The sequence below is a fragment of the Haliotis rubra genome, unplaced genomic scaffold (genome assembly GCF_003918875.1).
Source record: "Haliotis rubra isolate DU_JTF1 unplaced genomic scaffold, ASM391887v1 Scf402, whole genome shotgun sequence".
Taxonomy (NCBI): Eukaryota; Metazoa; Mollusca; class Gastropoda; order Lepetellida; family Haliotidae; genus Haliotis; species Haliotis rubra.
Window position 1 is genome coordinate 950,352 of NW_025767083.1, and position 22,655 is coordinate 973,006.

The 22,655-nt window shown below is 40.9% G+C and overlaps 1 protein-coding gene across 1 annotated transcript; it reads right to left on the reverse strand.

The window, feature by feature from the left end:
- Nucleotides 1-7,434: 7,434 nt before the first annotated feature.
- Nucleotides 7,435-16,476, reverse strand: LOC124287612 (endoglucanase E-4-like). Its single transcript, XM_046724111.1, has 10 exons — nt 16,368-16,476; nt 13,946-14,158; nt 13,343-13,530; nt 12,831-12,990; nt 12,477-12,588; nt 11,502-11,652; nt 9,970-10,114; nt 9,167-9,338; nt 7,711-7,901; nt 7,435-7,545 (listed from the first exon to the last, which is right to left on the reverse strand). The coding sequence occupies exons 2-10, from the start codon at nt 14,151-14,153 to the stop codon at nt 7,481-7,483; spliced, it is 1,392 nt and encodes a 463-aa protein (XP_046580067.1). The 5' UTR covers nt 14,154-14,158; nt 16,368-16,476; the 3' UTR covers nt 7,435-7,480.
- Nucleotides 16,477-22,655: the final 6,179 nt, after the last annotated feature.

Below are 22,655 nucleotides of genomic sequence, written 5' to 3' on the forward strand. Positions count from 1 at the left end.
CAGCTAAGACATATCCTTTCAAACCCCTATCAAGACACGTCCATTCAATTCAACCAAGACACATTCAGTGGATGCAGGCTGATCCTTCCACGGGGCTTTATCGTATGCATTACCTTTATAATGTAAAAAACTTAACACATGAGGGTAAACCAAATATGAGCACCTTTTTCTTTTCACTCCTCATCCCCTCAATGATGCAGAAGTTTAAGGCAAGATCATGACATTATCTTGGTCGCCAGACTGAAATACATTGTGGGAGTCGCCTGTGTTGGTCTATCAACAGATAGAAGTTGCTGTAGTTCTCACAGAACGACATGTTTTGCTAGCTAGGCACGAGGATACAATTTTCTCCATGTGTTTTTCGGTTTAATAAGTTATGTGACGGTTACGTTCTTGACTCTGGCACAAACAAAAGACATGGGCTGATATTAAATCACCGTGCTTTGCTCGAGTTGCACCATCATCACTGGAATAGAGACTAAGTACAACAGCTGTACTACTATTGTGCACGACTATAGACATGGAACAGCGTGTCGCAACACCCCAAACCATGCGTCAACATGAATTACATGGAATGTATATTGATTCAATTTTCCATCACACAGTGCCTTTAAGCGTTAACACTCTTCAGCAAATCATGGAAATGTTATCAATTTCATCACACATGTATGTCAAGGCATAGAAGGTTTGGGGTATGCCATTTTGGATCCTGAATTATTTTATTGGGCTCATGTGATATACGGATGGGAAAAGGAATCGCATATGTTACCATTAACAATAGCAAAGGAACTTATCCAAAAATCAATATATCTTTCTGTCTGGATAAACTGACCCCTTCGGAATAATTACATGGCAAATGTAAACGCAAACAGAAAGCAAGATTGTACTTTATTCATAGAAGTAAACGTGGCAATACGGATGACTCAATTGGTAGTGCTGGTAACTTTAGTCGGATGACGTACAAAGGTGTGGTCATATTAAAGTTTCCGGCATACAACCCTCAAGACATCACATAAGTATCAATAGGTGCGCACAATGTCAGAATCTGGTGTAACATCCACCAACTTCAATAGCATACTAGACAGTCCTCCTCATTGGCTGTAATAGACGCAGAATTTGATTTGAGGTATTGCGTTCTATTCTTGACGGGGGGCTTGTTCCAGTACATCAGGACTTCATACTACAGGATCTCTCTGGCGTATTCTGCACCTCATAATGTCCAGCGAAGCTCTATGGGCTTCAGATCTGAACCCCTGGCGGGCCAATGTATATTTGCTTCCGCCTCTTGCCGCAAGATATCTCCAACGGCACATGCTCGATGTGGCCAAGCATTGTTGTCCATGACGACTGGCCTTGTGTTCAGAGATGTCCCTTTGCCCATTCAGATTTTGTTTGCTCGTCACAAGGTCAAGGTTACAGTCACGTGAGGGGTACCGCCCACACCGTCAACGATCCCCCGGCAAACGGTACTTGCTCCAGATATTCCGTTGGGAACATACACTGTTTCTGCAGCTCCGAACACGAGGCATGAGCAAAAGAAATCGACTTTCGTCTGATCAGTGGTCTTTTCCCCATAACCTCACATTCAAGTGACGTTGAGCTTGACATCAAGCTAGTCGTGCTGCTTTCTGCTCTGTGGATAACACCGGACGTCTAATGGGTCGTCTGGCTCTACATCCAGTCGATTGTAGGCGATTTGGGGCAAACGATGATCTGGAATCCACTCTGCTTTTAACACGCTACTTGACATGGTACATATGAAGTCTTAATATTCTGAATATCGCTGTATCCTCCCTAGAAGTTTTTAGTCTTTAACGTCGTACATTGCTATGTTTTCTGGCCAATCGGCTGATAATCGATGGATGACAACGACCATAGCCTCACTGTCAGCATACCAATAATTTGCTCTCTTTGAGCAGATGTTAGCGTTTGAGGAGGCCCCATTTTGCTTGTCAACAACGAAATCAATGTATTTTTCCAAGTTATCGAACTGTCAGAACAGTTTACCGAAACGTGCGTAATGCCTAATGACGGGTGGTGCTCACCTCATATATATTACAAATAAAACATAATTATGATACGAATATAAATGGCTATGGAGGTAGAAATCAAACGTGTGCGGTACCTTTTTCCATATGCATATTTAAATATCCTAATTCGAGGTCGCAGATTGTCTGGCTCTATTCAGCTAGACTTTACTTAGATCCCTGTGTATGCTGAGTGAGTGAGTTAATCAATGAAGTTCAGATCAGGTGCTGATGTATCGAACAGTGAACAATATGTGATAATGGTAGTTACCTCAATATCAGGTGTAACTGATTATTGTATCTCACTACTCATTACATCGACTGACTCAACTTGGGGCTTCACTCTGACATGGATATTTTGGTAAATGAAGCAAAGTTTTAGCAACCGTAGTTAAGAACACAGACCTAATTAACGATACGGGTGCAGGTGGGCCGTACTATATGAATTATAAATAAGTTGTATGGCTACTTATAGATATGTGGTATTTATAGATATATATTTTAGCTCTATAGATAAGTCTAACAGTAGACACTTTAAACATTAGGCGGTGGTACACGAGATGCGTACGTGTTATGAAACATGTTGGCCAGAATATCATGAATAGGGGAACTACCACAGGCATTAAGTTGGTATAATAATGAAACGTGAGTAAATTGAAAACATTAACGCCAGACAATAATCAGTGTCGAATAATTACTGACTAGGTGTAAAAGATAAATAGTGACGAGCATTACATGCAAAGATAAATAGTGACGAGCATTACATGCAATGATAAATAGTTACGAGCATTACACCAAGAGATAAATAGTGACGAGCATTACACACAGAGATAAATAGTGGCGAGCATTATATAGAGAGATACATAGTGACGAGCATTCCATAAGAGACAAATTAGTGACGAGCATTACATAAAGAAATAAATAATGACCAGCATTGCGTACAGAGATAAATAGTGACGAGCATTACATAAAGCGATAAACAGTGACCAGCACTGCGTACAGAGATAAATAGTGACGAGCATTACACACACAGATCAATAGTGACGAGCATTACATAGACAGATAAATAGTGACGAGCATTACATAGGCAGATAAATAGTGACGAGCATTACATCCTGAGATAAATAGTGACGAACATTACATAAAGAGATAAACAGTGACCAGCACTGCGTACATAGATAAATAGTGACGAGCATTACACACAGAGATATATAGTGACGAGCATTGCATAGAGAGATAAATAGTGACGAGCATTACATAAAGAGATAAACAGTGGCCAGCACTGCGTACAGAGATAGATAGTGACGAGCATTACACACAGACATAAATAGTGACGAGCATTATATAGAGAGAAACATAGTGACGAGCATTCCATAAGAGACAAATTAGTGACGAGCATTCCATAAAGAAATAAATAGTGACAAGCATTACATAGAGAGATAAATAGTGACCAGCATTGCGTACAGAGATAAATAGTAACGAGCATTACACACAGAGATCAATAGTGACGAGCATTACACACGGAGATAGATAGTGACGAGCATTACATCCTAAGATAAATAGTGACGAGCATTACACACGGAGAAAGAAAGTGACGAGCATTACACACAGACATAAATAGTGACGAGCATTACACACGGAGATAGATAGTGACGAGCATTACATCCTAAGATAAATAGTGACGAGCATTACACACGGGGATAGAAAGTGACGAGCATTACACACAGACATAAATAGTGACGAGCATTACACACGGAGATAGATAGTGACGAGCATTTACACACAGACATAAATAGTGACGAGCATTATATCCTAAGATGAATAGTGCCGAGCATTACTTACTGAGATAAATAGTGACGAGCGTTACACACAGAGATAAATAGTGACGAGCATTACATACAGAGATAAATAGTGACGAGCATTACATACAGAGACGAGCATAATATAGAGAGATACACAGTGACGAACATTGCATCAAGAGGTAAACAGTGACGAGCATTACACACAGAGATAAACAATGACGAGCATTACATACAGAGATAGGTAGAGCATTGCATACAGATTAATGTGATAATCGTATGTTCGCCACTCACACAATTTGAATATCAAAACAAATCGAATATTTGTCTAACGCTGTACAAAGGAACGGGTCAACCACGGGATGTAAACAATCGATTCTGGCCCAGACAATCCAATAAAACTGCTTTCACTGATTTTAAGGTTACATGCAACCAAAAAATCAAACATTGTATAACATTTTGCAATCAACAGACATCATAACATGTCATGTGTTCAAGTATCACACCTGCCTGTCTGTGTAATTACATAATGTGACAGAGACCGAACTCGGGCCATAAATCAATGCAGTTTGTTTATGGTGTATAGCCTGATTGGTGTTCATTTCAAATTGCATGTGGTCAGTGATCGCAGTTGTGTATTGAATATTGTCATTAGCAGACTGGCAGGCAGACACACTGGTGTCAATAAAACAAAACATTGAGTTTTGTCTGTGACAGCGACATATCTATATCACAGTTAGAAATCGTGTCAACTCTAAATAATGCTTTTAAGTATCGAACTGAGAAAGTGTCTCGGTAAGAAGAACGTGTGGTGAAATAGACAAATGAAATTATATAAACAGTTTATTTACTGTCATAACATACAAAAAGCTCGCACCTGTGAGATATCAACAAAACATTATGAAACTAGCTCACACCAAAGCCTTCACCGAGTATTCACCAGACAGCCCGCTTCCAAGTTGCGCGAACCTATTTCACTGTGCACGTGCTATGAGCGCAGCCAGCTGTTGAAACCCGTATTCCCCAGAAAAGTCTGGAAAAAAATTAGTGAAACGTTTGAACTCCGATTTCGCGCGGTTTTTTTCATCGCGTTATTTTTCAACTTTATAAGTTGAATTTGCATTTTTCACGCTTTGTTTCGGTATGTCCATACCGAAAGGTATCAGAATCTGCAAAGTTGTGTTTTACGTTGCATGTGACCTTTAACGAGAGGTTCTGTTGCAGTCCAACAAACACATGCTCAGTTTTAATGTTCTCGAAATTATTTAATGTCTTCCAATTCATGTCATAATGTAATCACAAGCTGTTCATCATTTAAGATACGGATGTCACTGAAATCACTCTTGATATTTGCAATGTCTATTGTTCGTTCGTATATTATTTGTATTGATGTTTGGTGGTGGTTTCATGCTTCATACGCCTATTACAATCACCGATATCACTGCGAGCAAATGAAAACAGAAAGATAAGAACCGACATATATTACACAGGACATCAAGGCAAATACATTCAAGAGTACTACATTTTTCAGTTTTTCGTCGTATATTTCTAATTTCTTAATTGATTATTATTCAAATAGGAATGTAGCCATACACTACCGGAATCAATATAATCATATACTTACTGAAATGTTATAGCAATACATTCACTGAAGGAACATAGCCATATATTTACCGAAGGAACATAGCCATATATTTACTGAAGGAACATAGCTATATATTTATCGAAGGAACATAGCCATATATTTACGGAAGGAACATAGCCATATATTTACCGAAGGAACATAGCCATATATTTATCGAAGGAACATAGCCATATATTTACGGAAGGAACATAGCCATATATTTACCGAAGGAACATAGCCATATATTTACTGAAGGAACAAAGCCATATATTTACTGAAGGAACAAAGCCATATATTTACTGAAGGAACAAAGCCATATATTTACTGAAGGAACATAGCCATATATTTACCGAAGGAACAAAGCCATATATTTACTGAAGGAACAAAGCCATATATTTACTGAAGGAACATAGCCATATATTTACTGAAGGAACATAGCCATATATTTACTGAAGGAACAAAGCCATATATTTACTGAAGGAACAAAGCCATATATTTACTGGAGGAACATAGCTATATATTTACTGAAAGACCATAGCCATATATTTACCGAAGGAACATAGCTATATATTTACCGAAGGAACATAGCCATATATTTACTCAAGGAACATAGCCATATATTTACGGAAGGAACATAGCCATATATTTACTGAAGGAACATAGCTATATATTTATCGAAGGAACATAGCCATATATTTACGGAAGGAACATAGCCATATATTTACGGAAGGAACATAGCCATATATTTACGGAAGGAACATAGCCATATATTTACCGAAGGAACATAGCCATATATTTACCGAAGGAACATAGCCATATATTTACTCAAGGAACATAGCCATATATTTACCGAAGGAACATAGCCATATATTTACCGAAGGAACATAGTCATATATTTACTCAAGGAACATAGCCATATATTTACTCAAGGAACATAGCCATATATTTACCGAAGGAACATAGCCATATATTTACCGAAGGAACATAGTCATATATTTACTCAAGGAACATAGCCATATATTTACTCAAGGAACATAGCCATATATTTACTGAAGGAATATTACTGAAAGTCGACATATTGGAACCTAAGTGTACATTTACTGACGAAGCGTAGCCCTGATCTGAAGAACGTTCAACGATTTACGAAATCATATGTCGTCTAAGAAATAATGCAGCCTTTAGTGACACTTTTGCTAAAAATCAAAAGACATTGCTAGATTGTATGATACACAAAGTCAAGATAGCACTAACAATAGCCCCCTAGAATTAAAAAAACGGCACAACCACGAAGGTCTATAGCATATGTGATGCTGAAAGATAACAGAAGCGTATCCTTTGCGGCCTTGTGGTTAAAGGGTTCGCTCGTCAACATAAGACCCGGGATTGAATCCCCACATGGGTACAATGTGTGAAGCCCATTTCTAGTGTGATATTACTGTAATATTGCAACAAGCGGCGTAAAACTAACCTCACTCCTATATCCATTTCGAGCATATGACAGTTATCTGAAAGGACAATCGATGGCGCTGCTCTGGAGTTACCAAGGAACATCAGCATCAGACGAATAGGCCACCGTCGCATGGTGGGAATACACCCCTGTCACGTCATGCAATAAATACCATTTTTAGGCAAGTTTTGTGAGTAACGGATATTACCGGCAGCTCAGGACGTGCCTACCCTGATACGCTAACACCTGATACGCTGTCATTGCTGAGATCCGTTCGTACAACTCTTTTCCCCTTTACACCTTATATACTTTGTTTGTGTTGAAAGTCTAGACTGTGTGTTCTTTCTTTTCACTTTTCACTTTCTTTTTATGTATTGTTTTATGCTTGCTACTAGACGAGTTGACCCTAGACGCACTACCGTGCTTTTACCTCAGTGAGTGAGCACTGATACAACCACAACACCAAGACTTTTCAAGACTTTTTATAAAACATATTCACACTGTCACAAAAGCTACTAACAATATAACCTAATTCAATGCCATTCAGTATTTTATTTCATTATTAATACAAACACGTTATGTCTCAACCATGACACTTTGGTGCAGGAACTGCTGGCAACTCCTTAACTTTTACAAGATGAGTGAGACCTGGAACAGAATGTTTTAATTAGTTATATACCTAATTACTCATAATAACTTATTCATTGCAGTTATTGCTATATCTACTAGAACATAACACGAAAATAATAAGTGGGCAGATTGCACTTTCATGATGTTTAGGAACTCTGGCTACACAAAACACCTGAGACTTACCAGCCAGAGCAGACTGGAAACCTGAGTTGTAGTCGCAGGCCACCTCGTTGTGGACGTAGTCCTCCCTGTTGTCCTTGTAGGAGTCATCACTACCAGGGCCTCCCACTATGGCGCCCACAAGGACATGGGGGCTGGGACCGGAAGAGTGTAAGTTGACCTCTGAGCAGGGAGCTGGAATGTTGGGACAGGAGCTGAAGCGAGGAATGAAGGTAACGTGACACTCATATACGACGTACATAAATATGAGTAAAACTTAGTATTAGTGGTGGTCCGATTATTTGAAATAATCGAAGATTGGTCGCAATGACTAAACGACTAAGCAATCGATCATGTTTTCTCATAATCGAACACAAACAATTTTGGAACACTTGTTTGCATTAACAACATTTTTCGAAAGGTTGGTTATGTCTGTTACATTTCATAAGTACTACAAGCTCATTCCAAGTCATGATTGAATTTATCTTAAAGATTCCAGGAAATTTATGCTCCTAACATTATAGTCATCCTTTAAAGATGTGAAATTTGTAAATGCATTTTGTGCATTTTGCAAAAAAAAAAAGAACTACATGTTTTTTGTATTTTTTTTGTGCATTAACAAACATAACCAGGAGAATTTGATAAATCTTGCTAACCATTTTCTTTCGATGATTGATCGGTTGTAATGAACCAGTCATCAATTGTGAGATTTTAACCAATTCCCAACACTACTGCAAAATATGCAATATAGAACACTAACACCTATTAGACTACTGAAATGTAAGTGACCATGTATATTTGAACGTTGTTCCTGACCTCTAATGACGGCACCGAGTCTTCAATAATTTTCAGAGGGCCATTCATAAAATCTTCACTGTTCTTTTGCCCTTCACATGTCTTCAAAGAGAAACCTGGGAATTCTGTTGCACTGATGTTACTGATTTACATGAGGGGCGGTGGGGTAGCCTAGTGGGTAAATCGTTGGCTCGTCACGCCGAAGACCCGGGTTCAAATCCCCACTTGGGTACAATGTGTGAAGCCCATTTCTGGTGTCCCCCGCCATGATGTTGCTTGAATATTGCTAAAAGCGGCATAAAATCAAACTCACTCACTCACTCACTCACTTTATTTACATGACCTTCTGATAACCACGTGTTTCACGGACAGATATAGGATTATTAATTAATCACACGTATTTTTAAGAAAGTGGAACTAAGAAGTATTGTTTTGGTTAAATCCGTATAAAGTCAAGAGTATTGTGTTGAAAGACATAGTTTCAAGTTGCAGCAAATTATGGAATACACCTTTGACAGCGTCCGAATAAGGTTGCAGCAAGTTACAGTCTGGACCGTAAACTTCCCGGATGTGCAAAAGAATGTAGTGACAATAGCAACAAACATTAATTTTGTTTTTAAAGACATCCACGAGTTATTGTTAAAAATGGAATTTTACAGTGTTTCACCAGTGAAAAACAACTTACGCAGATCTGTGATGAGGATTCCTGGGGTATTTGGAGCCGAAGCCGATCTGGTAGCTGATGCCGTACTTGTTGTCCCCGAGGATGTAGTTGATCTGCTCAACTGCCCACTTCCTGTAGGTTGCAGTGTCAATACCAGCATCAGCAGCCAACAGCGCAACAAAGGCAGAGTTAGCTGCAGATACAAGTGACAGAGAGTGTCAAACGGATATACTTTATGACCCAATGAAGATCACTTTCTAGTCCAGTACAGCTTGGCCATGAGTACAACTGATCAAATTTCATTATATTGATATAATTCACCTGCACCTTTTCTCTGAAGCATCTGATAGCAGCTTCTCTATTTTGAGTGAGTGAGTTAGTGAGTCGGGGTTTACTCCGCCTTTAGCAATATTCCAGCAATATCACGGAGGAGGACACCACGACTGGCGAAAACAGCCATCAGTTGGTACCTTGGCTGATTGATGACAACTGTGTGGAGGACAACTTCTTGTTTATGGCATAGAGCGACGTCTTCACGTAGATTCCTACACTATTATCAAGCTAGAAGAATCAAAACGTCGATCTGTGCAATAAATAAGGAGTTGCCACCCATAAAGTTGTTAGCTTTGTATTTTTGGCTAATGCCGATCAAACAGCCTACAATAAAAGTTTGCATTCTTTTTATTCAGGAACACAGTGGAGTACGTATCCTCACGAAGTGCACCCTCGTGGTGATTTCCTGTTTTAAATAATACACTTTTAGAACTAGCATTAACGTTTTTCTCAACTCTGTCCCGGACTCCTGCGATATTTGTCATACTGACCTGCATATCTGTTGGAGCCCCACTGGTCTCTCCACGCCTGTCCACATGGAGTGTAGGTGATGGAGCCACCAGGGAGCCAGCCCTTGAAGAAACCCACCACTTCCGCTTTGTAAGCAGAGTCCTTGGTAGCCTCGTACAACAGCAGCTGAATACAGGGACAGGGTAAGGTAAGCATGGATGTAATACAGATCACTAGATATATGTATTCATCAGTATCCACCTTTCCATGAGACCCGTGAAGATCTGGGGTAGAATGGATATTCAGTTACCCATGCTTGTCGTAAGAGGCAACTAACGGGATCGGCAGGTCAGGCTCGCTGACTTGGTTGACACATGTGATCGTATCCCAATTTCGTAGATCGATGCTCATGCTGTTGATCACAGGATTGTCTGGTCGAGACTCGATTATTTACAGATCGTTGCCTTATAGCTGGAATATTGCGAAGTGCGGCGTAAAACTAAACTCACTCGCTCGCTCACTCACTCAATCACCTTTCCATGACATTAATGGAATATGGCTCATACTCTAATACGTTCTCTAAATTTTACAACACAACAAGCTGGGTTTTTTACTATATATTATCCTTATTTGAAGAAGTCAAAACGATACAATTCCAGTTACACTGTTTGTTTCAGAAATGGTAATGAAATATGTTGTGAATATTATATAAATATTTAGGAAATATGTAGCCCTGATTTATTAGTTTTGGGGAACTGAACAAAAGAAGACAATAACAACATGTTATTCATTTTGACACAAACAGCGCCCAATCCAAAGTTCAAACATGTTTAACTCATCATTATCATTATCACCCTTTGTCTGAATAAACACCACGGATTCGTAACAAGTACAGAGAAACCTGGGTGCTGTATATTGTTTTAGTAGATACCTGATCAACATTGTCTTAAGTGTACATTTGTCTGGTTATGTTAATTTGGAACATCTGAGTAACAGTGAAACACGTAACGCATATTGATAAATGTAAGTGGATAAACCATGTAATAGGGACAAAGCTCTGGATGGTCATTCAGGTTTGTGTCTCCCCATTGTCAAATGTCGACATGAGAATTCGCCACGTGTATCACATCATTTACTGTCCTTCATCATAAATGACAACGAAACTGGGTTATGAAAGATATGTATTGACTGCCAGTAGCCTGCTTCAGTTCCTCTTCATAACGATGGTTGTTGTGTTTGCTTGGATGTTGTTTAACGCCGCACTCAGCAATATTACAGCAATATGGCGGCGGTTTGTGAATAATCGAGTCTGCACCTGACAACCCAGTGATCAATATCATGAATATTGATCTACGCAAGTGGAATGCGATGACATCTGTCAACCATGTCAGAGAGCCTGATCGTCCGATGCCGTTAGTGCCTCTAACGACGAGAAATGGTTGCTGAAGGAAGATTTTAAACCGGATCTTCACTGGTCAAAAATGTCGTACAGAAAACACTCTTGTGAACACATCACCACACAGTCAAAAACAAAATTGCCCTTCAACATGAACAAGACAAAGACTTGTTTCACCTGGCAAGCGACTTTCTTGTCGTCCCATCCCAGAGCCCACGCCCAGGCATTCTCGTGGAATCCCTTGGCATCGGCCAGGTAGGACTTGTCATTTGTTGCCTTGTATAGCCACATGGCGCCCTCACACATCTCGTCCTTGTCATCACTTGATCTGAAGTAAATGTTCATGAAAACTGTAGTATGTGGACACTACGGTATATACATATATGAGAGACAACTCCTGCAGCTTTATGTGACGGTAGCGGCCAGCCGATTAGAGTTGCGTTCCTTGGTGACCTTGCATGTAACCCCACCTCCGTAGTTAACAATGAACGTTGAAGTCACGGCTTTATGTGTTCTGTTCGGCTGCGGCCTTAGAAGTGTATAGTATTCAAATGAACAACATAAACTGTTTAATTTAATCGGGTAAACATAATCCGCTGGACCTTGATTCAAGTCAAATTGCCAAGTCACTTGATAACGTTTATCCCATTTGGAATTTATCATAAGTGATCTTATCGCAACCATATACCCTATAATGATCATCACAACATCCACAGAGCGATAATGTGTCCAAGTCACCTTCCTCCTCTACAAACGTAGTTGCCAACCATTGCAGCTCTGATGCCAACAACACGCCTGTATATGGCTTACAGAATTTGCGCTTTAAGGGGAAACACGAAGCATTCGTTACTTTCCAGCTGAAGAAGATGACTAGGTATTTCCTCAAAAGCAAAATGAAGAATTCAGAGCTTGGTTTGAACTGGTATGAAGTGTGCCATCACTCTAAATGTAGGCTATTAGCTTATATACATCAATATGCCATTCAGGTGCGAAGAAATACTTTACGTGTAACCTTAAACATCACAAGATCGCTAAACATACCTACGAGCATAATGGCACGTGTCTATGGATGAATATATCCATATGTTAGAATTGATATGCGTACGGTTAGAGCGTCACTCTGAAAATGACATGCACAAAGACCATACGTACGAGTAGAACTGGCCGGCATCCGAGATACTCTGACTGTACTTTCCAGGGTACTTCTTTCCGAACGCATAGATTTGCTTGGATGCAGCCAGAAGTTTATTTGCGTAGGCATGATCTAGCATGGGAAACATTTTGTCATGTCAGCAAGATATCCACTAATGACTGATCAGTATGTCATCTACTATAGGTAAGAGGACAGATGTTTCAACAACATATTGTTACAATTGTACTTTACGTGCTCTGTGCTTATCTATTATAAGCTTCACCATTTGCAGATCTGACCAAAATATGGAAAAGAATGTAACACTCACGGACTGATACTGATAACCTTATACATTTCCTGGACGTATTTCTCACCTCTCTGTTTGAATGCCAGATACCCAGCAGCTAGGGAGGCAGCAATCTCTCCAGCAACATCTGATCCAGGTTTGCTTGGTGTGAGTTTGTAGGCGGGTCTGGCCATCTTCATGTCCTCAGCACGGCCCCAGAAGTGGTGGTCGTCATTGCCTTCTCCAACCTTTTTAAAACCAGAAACTAAATATGGGAACACAAAATAATATAGTGATCAGTGTGTTTACAACGTGTGTTGAATAGTTACTCACGATTATCTACCCAAACAGATTACACACGGGGTAAACATGGCGTCCTTCTATGCTGCAACACGGGCCAATCACACTTTCGACATGCAGCCATATTAACCCTGTATCTGGTAATACTGCGATAGCGGCAGACATACAAGCGAGTTATTTTTATTTGCAACTTTGCATCATCTATTGCTCAAGGTGCAGTTTATGATCTATTCCACATTGTTCAGCCATACCCATCAGTACAAACCTGCTTTAGAATACACCTGGTATACTGCATCTCACCTGTGCATACAGCGTCTGACTGGATGGAATCCAGCACTTCAAGTAGTAGTCCAAGGGCCACTTGATCATGTCAAAGAATTTGTCTGTTTGTTTCGTTGTGGCATAGGCATCTTTCCACTGTAAGTAGCCCCACAGCAGGAGGGTGGAGGAGCTGGACATGGGCAAGCTGAACTTGACGTGGTCACCGGCTGGAGGGAAGAGTAAGTACATTGGAAGCCCTCTAAACCGGCATGCATTGGGACCGGCAAAAATGGCGGTATAGAGGGCCTGCCAGTTAGAGAACCTTTGTAGTTCAAAGTCTCTTTTTACGAGGACACGGAAAAGTACCAGAGAGAGTCATAACTTACAGAAAAATAAGGGAAGCTGAACCCAAAAGTCTCCTCACAACTTTTGAGGTAAATCCAGCATGCTCATTATACCAAGTGTCCAAACAACGTCAAGTGATTAAAATACGAAATGGTGTTCGAAAAGGACATTTCAGAGTTTCAAACTTCATTGACAAAGAATATAAATTCCCTATTTTAATTCGATCATTTTGACTTGGACAGTGTTTATGGGTTCTAAATACATGTATAACCAAACAGAGTCCAGAGAACTACTGACCATCATACCAGCCTCCGGTCAGATCCTCCCCATTATCTCCCTTGTCTCCCAGGGCGGAGTCACCTCGCCACTTGATGGGGTTGTTGGCTGGAAGTTTACCGGATCTCTGAGCGTCATAGAACAGGATGGACTTGCCAAGAGCCTCGCCATAGTTGTATCTTGCTGCCGAAGCTGCAGCCGCTAGAGCTGCCAATACCAACACCAGCATGATGTCTGAGGAGAACAGAAAATACTATCTAGATTATCCTTCGGTAATGTTTCAATAAAAGCAACAAATAAACATTTCTAATAATCACGATAAAATCTACTTAAAACAGAGTATAATTCCGAGAGAAATGGCATCAGCATGTGTCTATGAATCACTATCAAGTAGTAACGACACCAGGTGTTCAAGAAATACGTGAGCGGATTCTGCCCCAGCGACAGAGCCCATAATAAACACTTGCAATGACGTGAGATTGTTTCACCTGAACAGGAACATCTGGCCTAAGTCACAAGGAGATTGTACCTGACATCACGTTGGTGGGAAACACGACTCACGTAACACCCGTTTGTTACACAAAGCATGCTGCGAGTGCCAACATTCTGATATCACTGGATATCAAAGGATATCGGGGCGGTGTGGTAGCCTAGAGGTTAGAGCGTTGGCTCGTCACGCCGAAGACCCGGGTTCGAATCCCCACATGGGTACAATGTGTGAAGCCCATTTCTGGTGTCCCCCGCCTTGATGTTGCTGGAATATTGCTTAAAGCGGCATAAAACCAAACTCACTCACTCACTCATTTATTTACATGACCTTCTGATATTCAGAGGACAAGTTGTAAGGACAGAAATATGATGATTAATTAATCACACGTATTTTTAAGAAAGTGGAACTAAGAAGTATTCTTATGGTTAAATCCATATAAAGTCAAGTAAGTCAGTCAGTCAAAGGATATCACTGATACTCATTCTAAATATGTGCAAAAACAGCGTTTCACCCAGCTCACTCATCCACAACTGTCATTGATGTGAGTTTTTATGGGTCACTATGCATAAATATCAACTTGTTGGACATATTATACATGGTTGTCAGGGGTGTAACATCAACGTTACATGTGTCATCAAGGTGTCCCTCATTAATCCATATCTGTAGACGGATGGCCTTGAAGAGCCATGTAATAATGGCCACATGCTGCTAATGTCACCGCTATGTGTTGATAAGGTAATTGCGTTTTCCTTTAGCAAATGGACAATCAAACCCACTCCATTGTGTAAATCTGGCATTGCAGATCCTAACATATTTTCTGGAAAAATGTGTTGATATCTGTTTTAAATGTTTCATTTTACACATTTCCACAACAATACGTATGTCTGAAAACATAAACAATTAGGGGAATAACAATAAATATAGTTATATTTTTTTTTTTTAATTTATGTCGTCCAAATTAGCGGGAACTAATCCTCACATGTTCTATCTTCCATACATTCTAAACTGGACATGTGTTGTGAAGGAGATCGATGTAAGACTGACCCACAGATAGAAGCATAGAAATCTGAAGCTCCGAAAAACACAGTGTCATTGTGTCTACATAACTGCCAAACAATCTGTCTATATAGATAAACTAGAGGTAGGCAATGCTATCCAAAACATGTCGCACCTCTCTCCCATCGATGGTATGGTATCTTACCGCAATATGGAATCAGCTATATACCTCACGTAGTCTCCGAATGCATGTTTGCTACTGCTACATTAAATGTCTCACCTTTGTTGAGGTTGCTCCAAACCTAAGTCTTTCCTTTTTATAAATAAACATTTAGTTTTGTCTGATATGGCCAAATGCGTATGTGTTTCTAAAGGTTCATTATTAATAAAGGCAAGTCCTTCACCCATAATGGTATTTTCATAATATGGTGCTTCAAGACGTATGAAGACCAGATTGTGCCAGAGACTGACGGGAGTTTAGATATTAGACTAACACTCCTGAAAACATGACAAACCATCATTTCCCATCAGTGGTATCCTTACCTGTAACCCGGAGCTGTTGCAGGATGGCTACCACCTGCTACCATCCTTATCGGATAGTGGTTGATGAACACAAGCACATGAGAGAGTCGAATCATGCTGTCGATATTTGGTCAAATACCATAACATTGTTCGTAAACATCTAACAACCGATATCTGTCGGAATACTGTTTAAATCTTTTGCTTAATTTTCATATATTACAGATCCTAAGAACCAAATCGGCTGTTTTGAGAGATGGTATTTCATTTGAGGCATACACAGGATGAAGATGTTCGATAACATACATTCACTTCTTTAACCATGATCTCGGTGTCCTGTGATAGAAGTGACATGGCAAGCATGCGTGCCACAGAATAATTCGTATATCAGTCGTGAAAACCTAGCAGTTGAAACATACACTGTATACACAGGCTTACCTCCTGCCTTCCGACCTGTTACAAGGCTACAATAGACACTGTAGTCGTCCCACCTCGCCTCAAATAGTTACCAAGCACCCGTCTTATCTTGTAAGCTACTTATCACTCACCAATAACAATGAAACACGTAGACCCAAGTCGCTTTACATAGGAACGTTTAAAAGTATCATACACATTTAGAACCGTTTGTAAAATTAAAAATGTTGAAGGATTTGCCACAGCGTGGGCGTGGCCAAACGTGAGTCTGTGTACACGGCACATGCCACAAATCATGTCAGCAATGTTTGGCAGCATGAGTGTCTTTGGTCCTCCCCACACTGAAGCAAATACACTCCCATTGGATCTGGAAAGGAACACTGACTGCACAGGAAGACATTGCCCGTGGTTAACAGTGGCATGTGTATTTCATTGATGATTGCATGCAGGCTCATAATGACTCAGTGAATTATGCCATTGGTACAATAACGAAGACCCATCAGAGCTGTGTAGGAGGGGCATGAATGTGGTGATTTAATGTCAACGACAAAATTCATTATTTCCACAATTATTTTGATGTAGAGCAAAGCCGGGCCTTCCGAGTATTTGGGTGGGTGACCGTCATGGCTTCTGATAGCGTCTAGGGCTACCTACTGAAGCATATGCAGTGTTTTCTTGGCAAATGTAAGCAGTGCATGAGTATCCGGAATAGCTGTTGTCAGACTAAAAATCGAGTAAAAATGATCCATTGTAGCTCCACGAGTATAAACGAATTAATTACAGTAAAACATATTCTTCGGAAACAGAAATCTACGTTCCTAGTGTAAAACGCCGTTTGAGGGACAACAACCCGATGTGACGTTCCTTAGGAGTTTATCACATTGTCATTGTCATTGTACCCCAGTTGCGTAGATCGATGCTGATCACAGGATTGTCTGGTCCAGACTCGAATAATTACAGACCGCATCCATATAGGTGGAATATTGCTAAGTGCGGCGTAAAACAACAAACAAAACTCTTTTGAAAAGGTTGTGATAATGGAAAGCGACAAAATTCATTCAAGACAGTTATACGATTCAGGTTGCAATGAAGATGTTAATGTATGTAAAGACCTATGTTTGGTGCAGGCTAAATATGCAACCAGCTAGGATTCGATAGCATTTTACTAGTGCTATAATCATTGAACATTAAGTGTTTTTTTCTAACCTTTGTAATTGTTGTTGTCTAATCCAAGTACGATTACCTTTCATTGTCTGGAAGTACATATATTAACCACCTCTTGGTATTGAAATGTGTTCACGAAAAAGCTAGCGTATCCTGCCTAACCAGGCAGCTGTAAAATAAATGCAAGTTGTTTTGTGGTAGTGCAATTCATTGTGAAACACTCATTCTCTCGAATTGTAGGTCAATGATGTGCTTGTTGCTGTATGTCGATTAGGGGGTCACGTGTAATCTGGAAGCTTCTTGAACAACATAGATCTACCCAGTATTGTCTAATCTAGCATGTTACATAATGTTCTGGAAAGACCTACACCAATTAAAGTGACAAGGACCCGCATGACATCAAGACGACTTGTCTATGAAGATGGTTACTTTCAACCTGGATAGCCAGCCTAGGAAGCTCGACCATTGGTGCTGCTAGGAGAATATGGATAGCCAGCCAAGGAAGCTCGACCATTGGTGCTGCTAGGAGAATATGGATAGCCAGCCAAGGAAGCTCGACCATTGGTGCTGCTAGGAGAATATGGATAGCCAGCCTAGGAAGCTCGACGATTGGTGCTGCTAGGAGAATATGGATAGCCAGCCTAGGAAGCTCGACCATTGGTGCTGCTAGGAGAATATGGATAGCCAGCCAAGGAAGCTCGACCATTGGTGCTGCTAGGAGAATATGGATAGCCAGCCTAGGAAGCTCGACCATTGGTGCTGCTAGGAGAATATGGATAGCCAGCCTAGGAAGCTCGACCATTGGTGCTGCTAGGAGAATATGGATAGCCAGCCAAGGAAGCTCGACCATTGGTGCTGCTAGGAGAATATGGATAGCCAGCCAAGGAAGCTCGACCATTGGTGCTGCTAGGAGAATATGGATAGCCAGCCAAGGAAGCTCGACCATTGGTGCTGCTAGGAGAATATGGATAGCCAGCCTAGGAAGCTCGACCATTGGTGCTGCTAGGAGAATATGGATAGCCAGCCTAGGAAGCTCGACCATTGGTGCTGCTAGGAGAATATGGATAGCCAGCCAAGGAAGCTCGACCATTGGTGCTGCTAGGAGAATATGGATAGCCAGCCTAGGAAGCTCGACCATTGGTGCTGCTAGGAGAATATGGATAGCCAGCCTAGGAAGCTCGACCGACCACTGGTGCTGCTAGGAGAATATGGATAGCCAGCCAAAGGAAGCTAGGAAGCTCGACGATTGGTGCTGCTAGGAGAATATGGATAGCCAGCCAAGGAAGCTCGACGATTGGTGCTGCTAGGAGAATATGGATAGCCAGCCAAGGAAGCTCGACCATTGGTGCTGCTAGGAGAATATGGATAGCCAGCCAAGGAAGCTCGACGATTGGTGCTGCTAGGAGAATATGGATAGCCAGCCTAGGAAGCTCGACCATTGGTGCTGCTAGGAGAATATGGATAGCCAGCCTAGGAAGCAAGCTTGACCATTGAACAGTTATTCCATTAAATAGTTATTCATTATTAAATACTGGTAAGAGAGGCAACCATTTGGTTGAGAAGCTTTCAAAAGTATTATTTCTTCTGGAAATGAATATTTCAGTGGTGAATATGTCTTTCAACATTCTTAGAAGAGCAAGTACATGTATAAACATATCTCTTAGCAGAGAAAGTTGTGCGATTTAGTAATGGATTCATATCTAAAATACCAAATCCAAATCAAACTTTTGTCAAATACTTTCCCGAATTCCTGAATACTTTCCTTGAATCTGTATAGACAAGCTAGTTTGTTCTTCCATTGTGACTGTGTTGCAGTAATACATGGCGTACAAGACCGCAGGTGCGACCCCATGTCCAGTCACGCCATTCCGTAATGAACATATATTGCTGTACCTACAGGGGTACTCTAAAGAAATTTTTTATATGTGGTTCTTGTTTTCCCCAGCATGTTGAAGCACAATCAAATTTTGATCCCTCAAGTGATCTTGGCCCTTGAAATATGCTTACCGGGTTGGAATAGGGTGAAGGTCCTCATATGTTTTCTGCTGTGAAGGACTATGTTTATAATCCTTTTGGTCTTGCCTCATGTTAATTCTGAGATGGGTTTGTTAGTGAATGTTTTATCATTTGGTTTGGGCTTTGGGAGTTTGTGAGGCTGCTATGGGTAATTTAATAGAAATGGACAAAATGAAAAGAATTCATAATGATAACGTCACACTCAGCACTATTCCAGCTATTTGTCTAATCATCATGATAAAGGTAAACATGACAGCCGGGTGATAAATTCCTAGCGTTTTCGGCACTCCCCGGTCAACTACGACTGCTACGGGCCATATGTTTTTTTATCAGAAAGTTATGTAACTGACTATGTTGTGCTAACACTAGGCCATCGTAAAATGATACAACTTTGACATGCCAATAAAACTAGAAAGAAATGGAATGTTTCTATTCAGAGTATTGCCACTATTGGTCCTGCACTTAATGTATCAGACTGAGATACGGCTGAGAATTGTAATGTAAAATTGTAATAACTTTCTGCTTTTTCTAGACTAAGCTGACTAAGATAATCAATTCTGAAGAGAAATTAGTACAAATCATTTATCATCTTCTTCAAGCTTCGAGATTCGTTTAAGAGTTTGTTCACTTGTGTATGGTTATATCTGGCCGTGCAGATTGAGCTGTGTCATGATGTAGATATAGGTGACGCCATGTGAAACAACATCCCTATGCTATTGATCCGATCAGCTTGAAACCTCCATGAAGGAAGGTCAATAGATGCTGAACCAAACAATAGTTCCTCCGGTATTTTTGTGCGTAAACATGATGGTAGTTATAAACACTTTTCAGACATGGAACTTGTGATCGTTCTTTCTCAAACTGATTCTTTCCCAAGAATCGATAACGTCACGATCAGTCACGTTAAGTACATCAGAAAGTTTAACCTAATGAAAGGGTATTGGCAAATTCCACTGACGGATGATTCCAAGCCTTTGTGAGTCCAGATGTACTTTATCAATACAAATGTAGGCCATATGTGCCATAGACAGGTCAGATCTGTTCATGCAGTGGTGGTAGCTAGTTCACCTAGCCCACTTTCCCAATACGAAAAAGAATTGATGAGATTCCTGGAATATAGTTACTGAAATAACTGAAAGGACATATCCATTACATGTACTGAAATAAGGTAGCCTTGCATTTACTGATGGAACGTTGTCCATCATTTACTGCAGACACATTGCCGTACTTAATGTACTAAGTCTTATATACTGAGTCAAAAAAGAAACTTCACATTCTTTCTTCAGGGCACTATAAAAGAACAAGAGATGGTAAGATGGTGACATTGTTATTATTTCATTGCTGAGATGTGTGTGATGTACTCGATACACTTACAGTGCCATAATCAGTTCCATTAGACTACACCGCCGTTCCAAAACATGGGTATACAGAATGTCAAGTCACAAGAATATAAATGCGAAATTTCTCAGTTCAATATCGTGTATTGCCGCCCTGCGCATTCACCACTGCCAAACATCGTCTCCTCATCGACTGCCTGATGCTTGTCAACACGTGGTTGGGGATTCTGCGCCAAGTTCCTGCAAATTCTGAGGTTGGTTCCTAAGACCACGAAGCCTCCTCCCAAGTGCATCCCAAACGTGCTCTATTGGATTAAGGTCAATGGATCTCGATGGCCAGTCCATGACGTTGATTCCAGCGTTTTGAAGGAAATTTCGTGTCAACATCGCGGTATGCGGCCGAGCATTATCATGCTGGAACTGTCGACCTGGGCCATGAGCCGCCATGAAAGGAACGAGTTCAGGGGTGAGCACCAGTAAGCAGCAGCTGTGAGGTTTCCACGGATGACCAGAAGTCGGGAACGGTTGTTCCCACAGAAAGCACCCCCACACCATGCAACTTCCGCCCCCGAATCTGTCGACTTCCTGTACACAACATTGGGCATACCGTTCACGACGTCGTCTCCAGACTCTATGCCTGCTGTCCGCGAATCTGAGGGTAAACCTGGATTCATCGCTAAAGACGACTCGATTCCAGTCTCTCTGGGTCCATCGGAGGTGACGTTGGGCCCACAGCAGACGTTGACGTTGATGAAACGGCGTCAATATTGGCCCACGATATGGACGTCGAGAATGGGGATTGGCAGCCCGCAACCGATTTCGAATGGTCTGTGAGGACAGTCGTCATCTAAACATCTCAGCCCTGGTTTGTGTAGCCGGCAGAAATCTGTCACGTAGGTGACGTAGGACGATTTGACGGTCTTCTGCTCGTGACGTCACACGTGGACGACCCGACCTTGGGCGATCAGAAGTGGTGCCAGTTTGTTGTAGACGAACTTGCAAGTCATACACAGTATGACGGCTGCATCCCGTTGCTCTTGCGACGTCAATAACTGATCTTCCCGCTTGCAACATGCCAACGGCACGTTCACGTCGCACATTTGACAATCGTGGCATTTCAAGTACCGTTAGAACTGTGGTTTAAATGTGTTTTTTTCAATTCTTGAGACCAATGCAAAGACGTGCATATGACGAAAACTTATGAAGAAAACTTCTGATGCAAAGATTTTGGCACTAACGATTTGCACGACGAATGGATGGGTTTGAGTGGGTTTTGCTAACGTTTTTCTAGAGTCGAAGGATAGGGATCCCATTTCGGATACATAGATGTATCATCAGAGACAAATTATTCATTATGTTTCAAATTACATTTTGTGAAGTTTCTTTTTTGACTCAGTATATTTACAGCAGGGAACAGAACTGGATTTTTAAGGAGTGGGTGACACATACTCATTATGTACATGTTCACAATACGCCTTTGTTTTAGAGAAATCAGATATCAAATTTCTGAGCATATGCTGCAGAAAATGGCTTCAAAACAATAACGTTATGATGTCTACCATGAAGGCCTATAGCATACAAGCAAACTTGAAATGTTACAGAAGTTTAGTGTTGTTTGCTAACAAGAACAGCCTTTTAAAACCAAACCTTGAAGGCACCTGAGAACTTTAATGAGATGGACGTTTGATGATGTGTGTGTGCGCGTGCGTGCGTGCGTGCGTGCGTGTGAAGCTGATTTCAAGAGCATCACGGTTACCAGACCTCTGTCGGAGATTGGTACTCGCATCGTAAATAC